General features: G+C 39.9%; 1 protein-coding gene across 3 annotated transcripts in view; it reads right to left on the bottom strand.

Annotated features, from left to right (window-relative positions):
- Positions 1-31: 31 nt before the first annotated feature.
- LOC146485145 (rho family-interacting cell polarization regulator 2-like) overlaps positions 32-11780 on the bottom strand; it is a 31599-nt gene continuing 19850 nt past the window's right edge. For all 3 annotated transcript variants that reach the window (XM_085104127.1, XM_085104125.1, XM_085104126.1), the window contains exons 19-31: positions 10290-10331; positions 9438-9470; positions 9222-9327; positions 8492-8562; positions 8286-8379; positions 7668-7788; positions 7093-7133; positions 6107-6159; positions 5862-5958; positions 4636-4682; positions 4378-4461; positions 3259-3349; positions 32-2380 (exon numbers count right to left, since the gene is read on the bottom strand). In XM_085104127.1, coding sequence (XP_084960253.1) covers positions 2310-2380; positions 3259-3349; positions 4378-4461; positions 4636-4682; positions 5862-5958; positions 6107-6159; positions 7093-7133; positions 7668-7788; positions 8286-8379; positions 8492-8562; positions 9222-9327; positions 9438-9470; positions 10290-10331 — 951 coding nt within the window. In that variant the 3' untranslated portion in view covers positions 32-2309. The remainder of the gene's footprint in view (positions 2381-3258; positions 3350-4377; positions 4462-4635; positions 4683-5861; positions 5959-6106; positions 6160-7092; positions 7134-7667; positions 7789-8285; positions 8380-8491; positions 8563-9221; positions 9328-9437; positions 9471-10289; positions 10332-11780) is intronic.

The following is an 11780-nucleotide window of genomic DNA, read 5'->3' as shown; positions in this document are numbered from 1 at the left end:
AAAAAAACTAAAGCCAAAGTAAAAACCGCCGTTTCTCTATCAACATTAGGCGTTTAATATTCTTCTTAAATCATGTCTGATAGTTACAAAATATGTGCCTTAATTATCGGAAAACGGTACTTTGCATAACGCAAATTGGAGAATGTAGAATATAGTATTCAGAACTAAAGGTATTGTGTGTTAGGCACTTCATCTACAGACGGGTAATTTTTTGCGCTACATACTTCAACAATTATCTTTTATATCCCTTGCAAGGATTCTACGTTCTGCAAATTACCCATTCCCCTCTAATACTGTATTATGCCATCTATTCATCTTTGAATAACAAATTCAAATACGCTGGCCGTCTCACGAAGACTTCTTGCCCAGAAAAAATTCTCCTAAGGAGAAATAAAGGATATATCTGAAAATTATTTGAGAGAATTTCAATGTTGATCTTCTGGGACTCGATTAGAAAATAAGCTTCGAGTGTGGCACAACAGTGGAACAAAGTTCACTCACGCGAATGCTGTAACGAGAAAAAAAATCACTTGGATAAAAAAACAAAACTAAGAAACAAAAAGCATCACATGAATGTACCGTTCGGTAGTTTTCATTTGAATGGTCACAGTTTGGGATTTCAAAGGCAGAATAAAAATTTACAGTCACCTTGCATCATGACAAAAAGTACTTTCGTTTGAATAGTCACACCGCATGAGTTTACTCACAGAATTCAAAGTTAATCACCACACCAGTCAGCGACTGCATATATCTACTGATGTGAGTCAATGGGTAAATTTCGACAGCGCGCCACTGTCGAGCCACATTCACTTTAAAGCAGAGTATTTTATCCCACTCTACAAAACTGTTTCAATGGAATTAAGAAACCTTTTCCTACTGCTAGCCTTAATTTCGCCGCTTGCAATTTTTCTCAACCTTACACAGCCCCGACCAAACTTTACGATTTACAAAATTTCAATTTCTATGAAAAACAATATTAGACAATATAAATTTAAATACTATATATTTTCAAGCCTCATAAAGCATTTGGCTTGGAGCTTCCTTGTCCAAGCAAATAACATTTGGATATACTGTGTTATTGGAGATCCCATTACATTAATTTTGTCAGCCTAGCCTGACTTCCTGCATTAAATCTGGATAACTTTAGCAACAGTTAAATAGGCCATTTCCGAGTTACTTTGAACCTTGTTATGAAAGCGAGGCTAAGTGCAAAGTTTTTCTTATGAAAATTTGTTTTCATTCATACGCAAACAAAACCAATTTTATTTTGCACTTGGCCTCGCCTTCATAAAGAGGTTCAAAGCAACTCAGAAATGGCCTATTCTTTATAGTCGGCTCGTTAACTTGTTTATTTAGCCGCCCCTCACTACTCCTTGGCGCTGGAGGCGGCTGAACGAAATTAGCAGGCTATAACTAAGCCCGATCGATATGAACTACGCCTGGTTTTCCATGTTTGATGGTCCAGACGATACACTACTTGTACAAATCAAATTCATTCTCTCTAAGATAACCGGTTTTCTTTCTGGGAAGACTGTGCCGGTACTGACCACATCTTGCACTGTACTGGGGAAAAGGGGCGGTTGTAGGGCCGTAAGGGAAAAGACAACCCTTCAGCCTCATACAATGAAATACCCAGCGGAGCTCCCCAGATGTCGCACTCCAGAAAGAAAAGCATCAGGATCAACCAAGGAAAAACTACGTGTTAGGGAAAACTAGAAACACTGCAACAACCTGCTTACATTCGGAGGAACAACACATGCTTCGTGTTCAAGCTAGATGGTCACACAGCAGAAAAAGGTTCGAGTGACGTTAATAGTTCAAATCTGCTCCTGAAATCGAAATCCTCGCTCGTCCTTACAAGCACCAAAGGTTCTTCCACACTGCAATCACTCCACAATAAACTGAACTTCATATAACTAGTTAAATTACTAATATACCTCGTCTGCCAAAACGCCAGTTTGGCAAATTTTCCGAAACTCGTATATTGGAGGGCAGAATAAAAGGTGAACAGCATCGCAGAAAGTAATCCTCGATAGCTTTCATCTGGATGGTAGCATTGTTAATGGTACCGCGTGTTTCACTGATCTTCTCATTTCCGTCCAGAAGGAAAGGAAAGGAGAAGGAAAGGAGTAAATACCGATGTCAACATCGATATCGTAAAAATAATGACATCAATGTCAATATAACCGTTTTTTCCCTGCAAATTTTTGCCTGTCTATCTCAGCCTTCTTTAGCAGCTGGTTCCCAAGTGGCCGCTCATCATTTCTTTCAGCAAAGTGCGTTGCCTGAGTACTGAGCGACGACGTGATTCAAAACATAAGTCCCGCTATTTCACTTGAAGACATTGTTGACTTTCTTAACGCATCTTCGCCTTCCTCGCCTGCAAAAAGCGAAAAAGCGGATCAGCAAACAGCACGTCATGGCAGTAATCGGGGACAGCTTTCACTTGAATCTAGTGTCAGTTTACAGGGACATTGTCATGGGAATTTTGCAGCGTTTTGGTCAAAAATGTTTACTTAAGTACTTCCGCTCAAACATGAAATTGCTCTTAGAGCACCGATAACGAAATATTACATGGCTTGACAAAGAAATAACAAACCATTTTCGATTTTCAGCATTTTTCCCGAAACACATCGGTAGAAAGGGATTATTGGTCCTCGTGGTAGAATATAATACTAAATAAAATAATCGTTTGTCTCACGATGCAGTCTCTTAAGTCGTAGCTCGCGACGTTTCGACCGCTTACTACTAGTCTTCATCGGGCAAAAATACTGAAGTTTGATCAGTCGATCTCATAGTCTAATGAAGACTAGCAGCAAGCAGTCGAATTGTCGCGATCTACAACTCAAATGCCTGCATCGTGGGACAAACGATTATTTCATTTATTAACTAGAAAAACATTGGACAGTTTCTTTCAAAGTTGCAATCCATTGTCTTTTCAGACAACCGCATCCAAAGATATTTAACATAGTTTTTTTTTTCGCAGTAGTACAGCAATTGTTAACAAATTTGGGCCTATATTTTAACGATTACTGATAAAAAAAATTATGGCTATTCAAAATGACACTAAAAATGGGCCACATTGCTCCTTTAAGGTCTCATCTACAAGCACAAAACTTTTATACCCACAGTACACATGTGGGTCGGACTGATGCATGTCCTGTGTTAGCGCTTATAAAACTGAAAAGGTACGGGCGAAAAAAGGAGACATTCCCAAGTGAAACTGTAAAAACAACAGATACTATTGGTCTTACTTACCCAAAGACGACAGTGCTTTTCTAGCTGCAAACTTTACAGACTGTACATCGCATCTACTCAGGTAAAGCAACAGGGGTACCGAGTCTCTTGCCTGAAAAAACCAACAACAACAAAAACGTCCCCCACGCAGTTAGTGTGAAGGAGCCATTTTAGCGAATTGCGTCATTATCACAAGAGACATAGCTTCTAAATTACCAAATTAAGTACCTTACCTACTTTTGTTACTGCGCACAAGTTCTGCGTATCTCGAGATATTCAGGTTTCCTATGGGTGGTGCCTACTAATACAGGGATATTTTTGCGCGGTTTAAAACTATGCAGAGAAAGCCGAACTTAGCAAGTGCTTTTGGTATTCAAAAAGAAAATTGGGGGTAACCAAAGTTTCAATTTGGAAAAAAAACACCACACATTGCTTTGTATTTTACTGCTTTTTAGAATAATTGTTGCTTAATTATCTCTAAAAATGCGTGGTTACCCCCAATTTTTTGGGGGGATTCCAATAGCTCTGGCTAAGATCTTCTTTTCCCACATAGTCATAAACCGCGCAGACATACTTCGTTATTAGTAGGCAACGTCCTTAAATAAAACAAAAACATAAATATATGGGAATTTCAGTGACTTCCACCCAGTGGTTCTTTCATCCGCTGTCTCCAGGTCGAATTGGAATTTGAGGAGGGAGGAAAACCGGAGTACCCGGAGAAAAACCCTCGGAGCAAGGAGGAGAACCAACAACAAACTCACATATGACGTCGACTCCGGGAATCGAACCCGAGCCACATTGGAGGGAGACGAGTGCTCTCACCACTGCACCATCCCTGCTCCCCCTGATGAAGATTCAAGATTCGTATGAGAATGATTTGTTTTCTTACCCCGTTGCTGCTATCTCTTGAAATATCGCTCTTACCTCTGCGCCATCCCTGCTCCCCGTTATCACAAATTGCTAAGGAATTTTTTCTTTTGATTGCAATCAATGAGAGTAAGAGACAGGCTTAAGCTGCGGATAACGTAACATGATCATCAAAACGTAAATAAGGAAGCTGGAGGTGCCAGCGTTTTATCTTCGAGATGCGCCTTACTCAAGTTAACTGATTTCAAGTGACGTGAAGTTACTTAGACTTACTTGTAGAACAGTGAGTGCCACGCATGCGCCTTCACGTAATTTCTCCTCGGATTCTTCAAGGGCTTCAATGCTCAACCCAATGGCCTGTAAAAACAATACAGATAGAGATAAGAGGAAATGACGGCACAACTAAAAGGGAAAAGGCGTTCATTTAGGAGCAACAAACAAAATTGATGATATATGCCAAGGCGAAAACAACAGGAAAACAACACGCCTGTGAAGTCAGGGAAAACAACTCAAGTATAAATGTCAACCCACCTTCTTTCTTAACTCTCCATTCTTTTGCAAATGCAACAAATAGGCCTCTGAGTAAACACAAGACAAACCATCGTCAGCTAGAATCTCTTGTTAAAACCAGTTACTGCGCCTAATACCCAGCTAATCATTTGTAAAACCACTAGTGTTATAACACGAAAGCAACCTCTCTATTCTGTGTATTGAAGTTCTAATACCCGAAAATGGTGTCCTTTAAGGGTCGGCCGATACCAGCGGTTTTCGATTCTAATCGATCCGATACCAGTACGATATTTGGTATTATTTTTGATATCGAAAACGATACCGATATTGTGATGTCATCATCCAAGACCTTTATGTGATAGTTAATATCACCTGCACTCTGAAAACACTCCTTATGGTCCGTAAACAATAAACAAAAACACAGCCCTAGCAACAGTGTTTCAACTTAATTTTCTGATACTTCCTTTCAGCTCAATGCAACAACTCATAAACAAACGTAAAAATATTGGTTCTCGGCACCAAAACAGCCTTCAAATATTCAAGTGAGAGGTCACGTGAACAGTATCGAAAGGGATCGAAATAGCCGATATTTCTCGTTAGTATCCATCTTTTTCAAGGTAATCTCAATATCGATGATATCGAGTACTTGGTATCGATTTCGACCCACCTTTTACTTAGCGTCTTTGTCGCACAGTGGAGATACAGCTTTTTACTATTTTATTTAATTCATGAAACTGAAAGAAGGAGATCACACGGGCTAAAGGACAGGGGTGGCTAGTGATGCACATCGTCCTGGATTTTATGCTGCTTCCAGTTTTATCTTATTAGGGAAGTGGGCAAAACTTGAATACTCGAGAAGGACCCCCCACCAAACCCCAGAATAGATGGTTGTCTCTGCCTGCACCCCCCTTCCTCAACCCCAAAAGATGGTGTCTTTAATGCATAGCCACCCCTCTATCCAGCAGTAAAAAATGACAATGAGATTCAAACCACACTTTTCCTGTTTATCTGGCAATGCTTGACTCTTGATAGCTAAACAATTCTGTCTTAACTCAAATTCTTAAGCCAATAAAATTTTGTCGGTAATTTTCATGAGACAGGTGGTGTCTTCAATAACCCCCCCCCCTCCCCCCCACCCTACACAAGGTGACTCCTCTTTGAACAAACATGTTATGACCAATTCCCTGAAAACTGGAAAGAAGGGAGAAAAGTGGGGGAGGGGTGGGAAGAGTAGAATGTTGTCATACCTACAGCCTGGGCGACGAAGTAATCACCATCAAGCAAAAGACAAAGGACAGGACAAAAGCAGGTTTTTGTCAGTGGAATCTCAGTGTACTGCTTCAGCTAAGAATGACAAAAACACAAAAGAAAACAAAAGGGCATTATGAATATAACTTATCACACAAAAGCAAGGAGCTAACAGCTAAAAACAAGTAAAAAAAAAAGGAGGTTCGAAAAATGATATAACAAAAAATAAAAATGCCTGGTGTACCTGTGCAACAACAGCATCTTTTTCGGGTGAGCGGAGACGCTTGGTGATCACGACTGCGGTAAAATCAATCAATCAATCAGCAACAACTTGGCAGAAAGAAAACAATGCGTAACAAGCATATGTTGCACAAATCCTTTGGAGTTAGACATAGATATACACTCGAATGGAAAAACGTTGTAAGGTAGAAGGTATAAAGCATGAACGATAAGACCCAATGGTCTTCTGGGAAACGTTCGACATATGAGCTTACTTGCATTTTTCTTGTTAGAAAATAAAGCAAGTGCGGTTTTAAGTCTTAAAATTTATACATTTGCGAAGGATAAGGAAAAAAAAAACGTGCAATATGTGCATGCTAACTAGATCACTCCATAATTCCATCAGGTCGGATAGTTTCCGATTCCCACTTTACATGAGACAACGTTTGTTCAATCGAGTGTATGAGGGAAGGCCTAAGAGTAAGGTGACAGAGAGAGGCATCATATACCGTATACAGCATGTACGAGGAAAAGGGCTGAAGGGAGGGGCATAGAGAAAGGGGCGTAACTTTATCACGTACTACCTTTTCTTATCGTGTGACATGGCAGGCCTCATGCTCCCACACGAACCATGTTAATATTATTATTATTATTATTATTATTATTATTATTATTATTATTATTATTATTATTATTATTATTTATTATTATTTATTTATTTTTTAGAGCGGTCTAAAATGCTCAGTACTGGGACCTACCCGGTAAATAAATAACCCTCATCAAAGATGTGGACATGCAATCTATCTGGCCCCGGTTGTTCAAAGAGTGGATAACTTAAAATCGCTATCCAATGGATAAAATGTACTCCAACTAATGTATTTTATCCACTGGATAGCGATTTACCCGATGGATAAAGTTATCCGCTCTTTGAACAACTGGGGCCTTGTTGATGACTGACCTCTCTTAAAGTAACAAATCGGTCGCCTATTAACAGAAACTTTTAGTACTCACGTTCGTAAGCGACATCATTGATGTACTTGGACAAGTTGGGTCTGCAGGATATAAATGTTACAGTGTTCAACACAAGATACTAAAGCTACACCGTACTATTGGGAAGCCCATCCCCTAACGCAGAGGGATTTCCGTTTTAACCGTGAAACAGATTGAAAGTTACGAAAATCGACATGAAATTTCCAAAGAGAATTTATAGTTTAGACGGAAACATTACCTTTGGGTGTACTTTAAAACCAATGCCGCTTCCAGTTTTTAAAGTGATCACTAGCAATAATGATGACTTTATTTACCCTCGAGTGCGTGAGGCTGATTAGGCCTCTAGCAATAAATATTATGCTAAGAGTCCGAGTATTTCGAGCAAAAACAAAAAAAAGTAAAAAAAAAAAAAAAAAAAGAAAATATCTTAATCCTATGTAACAACGGAAAAACAATATAACAATATAAAAAGCTGTAAAAAAATCTGAACTCGGAACCCTAAAACCTAAGGGGCAACGTCGTTGACCGCAGTGTGTCCGACATCCTATTCAGTATTAACTTTAGGACACTTAAAGCTTATTGAGCCCCATACTGACCTACAACAGTCCATGAAGTAGTGTTCAAACTGGAAAACCGTGACAACATCCTCCTCCTCGGGCTGAACATCAGTAAGATCAGGATCCTGATTGATTACACGAGCCACGATCAAAGGGAACACTGTAAAATAACACAACCCATTAGCAAACTATGATAACCCCTTGCGCCTGGTGGACATGCGTGGCCTGCATACCGGGAGCTCAACCCGGTTTCTGTAGTATAAAACAAGTAGGGGTACTGGTACCCCGCCCCCCCCCCCCCGCCCTGGATGGGGGTGCTACTCTACCGCAGGGTCACCTCCAGAAATACGTTACCCGCATCCATCTACGTACATAGGTGAAAAGAAACAACATGGGTTAATTGCACAGTTTCTTCTCCAAGGTAAGGCCACGACAGCAGAATCTAGGCCAAGAAATACCAAACGTCCGATCTGACGTCCCACTCGCTAAACACGACACCATAGCATCTCCACAGCTGTGAAAGCCGTGTTTCTTGATGTCCATCCACACCAATCCGTTTACGACCGTCTTTACTGGCAAACGGATCATTTTTAACCGGTTATGTCTGCGAAAAAGAAATCGTGTACCCGGAAGACTAATGAAGAACTTAGCACGTACCGATGTCCACAACTCTGTTGTAGCTTTGGGTTATCTGCTTCTTGAAACTGTCTTCAAACGCGCTGACAAGCTGACCAGCTGTGGTGTACATTAACTAAGATAAAACGAGAACAGATTTAGTTAAAAACAAACAAACAAGCAACAACAACAACAAACCAACAATCAACTGCAACCTCTCGACATAGACGCATGCTAATAACTCTTACCGAGCTCTGACCCTGGCAAGTCTTCTCCCAAAAGGAGCACAGCGCAGGGCTTGCCGCCAGACGTCGATCGACTGTGACAAACAAAAACAAAACAACAAACAAGCGAAAAGTGTTAGCTCTTGCGATCATCCACGGCAAACTTCCACTGAGAAGATACATCGGAAAGGTCCTAAAATGACGACATCCTGAAAAATAGTTTGTGTTTTTTTTTGTTTTTTGTTTGTTTTTTGCTCAAAAAGCCCGACAGTAGCGACCACCAGTCAGTCAGATATTGGCTACCCCTTCACCTCCTATCCAATGCAACTTGGCTTTCCGTCCCACCAAGCAGAGGCAGGAGGAGGTTTTGAAAGAGGGTGTTATCAGTTGGCGTGCGCTTTCATGGGGCGTCAAGGGAGGGTGATACGCCAGACATATTTGAAAAAGTAGGTGTAAAAATAAGAAAAATCTGGTATTTTTAGCCCCTGAGAGTGGATCCGCCCCCTACCAACCTTTCATAGAGTATACCAGTGGACAAGCACTGGCAGTCTGTAAAAATTATAATCGAAGTAAAACAACAACAACAACAACAACAACAACAACAACAACAGCAACAACAAACAAAGACACAAACAGTGAAGCTCGTTTTTTATGCGGTACGCGTTCCAGCGATACAAAACAGCCAAAACCGACAGCAAGAAGCTGCTAAGAATGAGGTCAGTTTTCACTCGCACTGATTTTAACCAAAACTTACTTTGTGGAAGAGTTAAGTCGTAGATTTGTTCCACTGATAAAACGAAGTGAATGAGCCTCTCTAGAACGTCTCGCTGCTGCCGGAATTGAGAAAGAGCTGACATTTCCTAAAGGGGTGAGTTCAATAAATTTACGGTAAGCATAGAGGTAAAAAAAAAAAAAGAGAGAGAGAAATAAAAACAGTGATGGTGATAGTTAAACACAACTTCGCACAAACCTTGAACTTCATTGGTCCAAAGGATCCAAGGTGCTACGAGAAAATAAAACGCATTGTTACAAATGGTACCTACAGTTGAACACCTGACAAAGGGTATCATAATAGTACTAATGTCTGTTTTATGAACCTGCATGTGGTCTTAAAAGGGTAAGTATCACGCGAATCAAAACCCCAAAATATTTGCCTGTCAACAGAAACAAAAAAAGAATTGTCTAGTTTTGTTATAAATTATCTCCCCGGCGCAACAAAACTGTCGATTAGTGCCTCTGGACAGAGACAGAGTAGGTCATAATGAATTAAAAAATGTTAGGCTAACTTTTTTTTTCAGGTTCTCGCATGTTTTGCTTCCAAAATGCGCTAGAACTGATCACGAGTTGTTCCTTTCAAGAATTGAGTTAATTTATTTCCTCTCGTTCTTCTAGAATTATTTTGTAGCTGAGTCGGAAGGTCTTATTTCACCATTTTTAACAAGTACGGTTAAAAAAAAAACCATAACACTTGCCCTTTTAGTGCGGATTCCTGATACAGTGTACTAAAGGTTGGAATCGTTGTATCATGTCAGTGAAGAAACACAAATCATTGTCCCTTATGGAGGACGTTCCCAAAAGTAGACGTTTGCGCAAACTGTCTGAAGTCGTTAGACGAAAATTCACAACAATATAGCACAGTCTACCATCGCCTCTAGGGAAGAAAGCAGTTCACAGAAAACGGGCGAGAAAACAGGTAAATGATTTAATACTACAGTGACAACTTATGGTTTGATAGTGTAGACGAAAGGCACTGGAAGAAGTCAAAATAAATTTCATGGGTATTTTTTTTCCATACAACCTTTGAAGCAATCGTTCTACCTACCCCAGATACTTCTTCGCAAAATTGTAAATGACAAAGAATGACCTGAAACGCAAAATCATAAAACAGATGAGCACCCTCAACAAATTGTATGCTCGCAGAAGTAACACATTTGGAGTAGAAGTTGTTTGTTCGTTTGCTCGCTCGTTCGTTCGTTCGTTCGTTACATTATGTAAAGTTAAGTTTTCCGTTTGCTAGCATGTTTGTAATTTTCTGTTTGTAATAATTATTAACTCACACAGCCCGCCTCGATTAGCTCTGCTATATGCGGGCTGTGTGTATTCCTGTAAAAGATATGAATATTTAATAAAGTTGTTGTTGTTGATGTTGTTCGTTCGTTCGTCTGTTTGTTTATTTTTGTCCTTGAGTCACTGTTATTAGCGTCATAACATAGGATAAATCTTATATTTCTCAAGGCTATTGTTTAGAATAGGCAGCGAGAAGTCTCTCTTTTGCTTGACAATCTGCGGGGAAGAACGCAAAAAACTGAGCGAGAACGATATTCGAGGGGCGAGCTGCGATTCGCGCACGCGAGTGGCCTTCCGGCGCCTGAGCTACTTGCGGCTTCGTTAGTCGCCCCTCCGATATCGTGCTCGCTCACTTCTGCATTCTTCCCCGCAGATTTTCGAGCAAAAGAGAGACTTCTCGCTGTCTAGGATTAGAAACGTTTTCCTCTTTCGTTCAAAATTCGTGCAACGTGGCTCTTCCTTAGTTTTCTGTATGTCTTTGATAACGTCGCTACTGGTAACTACTTTCTAAAATACCATTTGTTTGAAAAGATTGTCGCAATGAACGAAGCAATTCAGCATGTTGTACCCTTTACAACAACACCTTTTTAATCCGTTCAACGTTCAACAAACGGGACATCGTACAACATACAGTGCAACATCTGATGTTCCTCACATAAGTGCTGCTGAGCAGCAAATACTTCATGAAATAACGTGGTATAATGAGCCCGCCTACATCACGTGTGCGGAGACATATATTGACGTATAGGGACTCCGGTGTATAAGAACTGTATAATCGGCTAGTATACGTTTGATTCCTTATACTTATGTATACGGAATCCTGGTACAAGTGAAGAAGATCCGTATCTGATTTTCTTCGCACACCCTTACGTATACTGAGCATTATACGGACCGCATACGTCATAGACGCTACGCAAAAATGGCGGTCTTGAAATTATTCTTTTGTCCGTATTCAAAATAGCCTCACTAACCTCGTTTTTGAGATAATAATAATAATAATAATAATAATAATAATAATAATTGAGGAAACTTTTTCACAAAATGTGGTTTTCGAAAAGGACCTCAAAGATTACGACTAAAATGTATACATAAAATCAAAAGAAAACAAAGAAAGACATATCAAAATTCTTAAGAATATATCAAAACTCCAAAGAATTTATTATCCCGAGCGAGGTTAGTGAGGCTATTTTGAATATGTACAAAAGAATATTTCAAAGGCAGCCATTTTTGCATATGGTCTATGCAC

The sequence above is a fragment of the Pavona decussata genome, unplaced genomic scaffold, assembly GCF_977016875.1.
Source record: "Pavona decussata unplaced genomic scaffold, jaPavDecu1.1 SCAFFOLD_28, whole genome shotgun sequence".
NCBI lineage: Eukaryota > Metazoa > Cnidaria > Anthozoa > Scleractinia > Agariciidae > Pavona > Pavona decussata.
The sequence above is the reverse complement of the archived record's forward strand: the minus strand, read 5'-3'. Positions and strand labels throughout refer to the sequence as shown.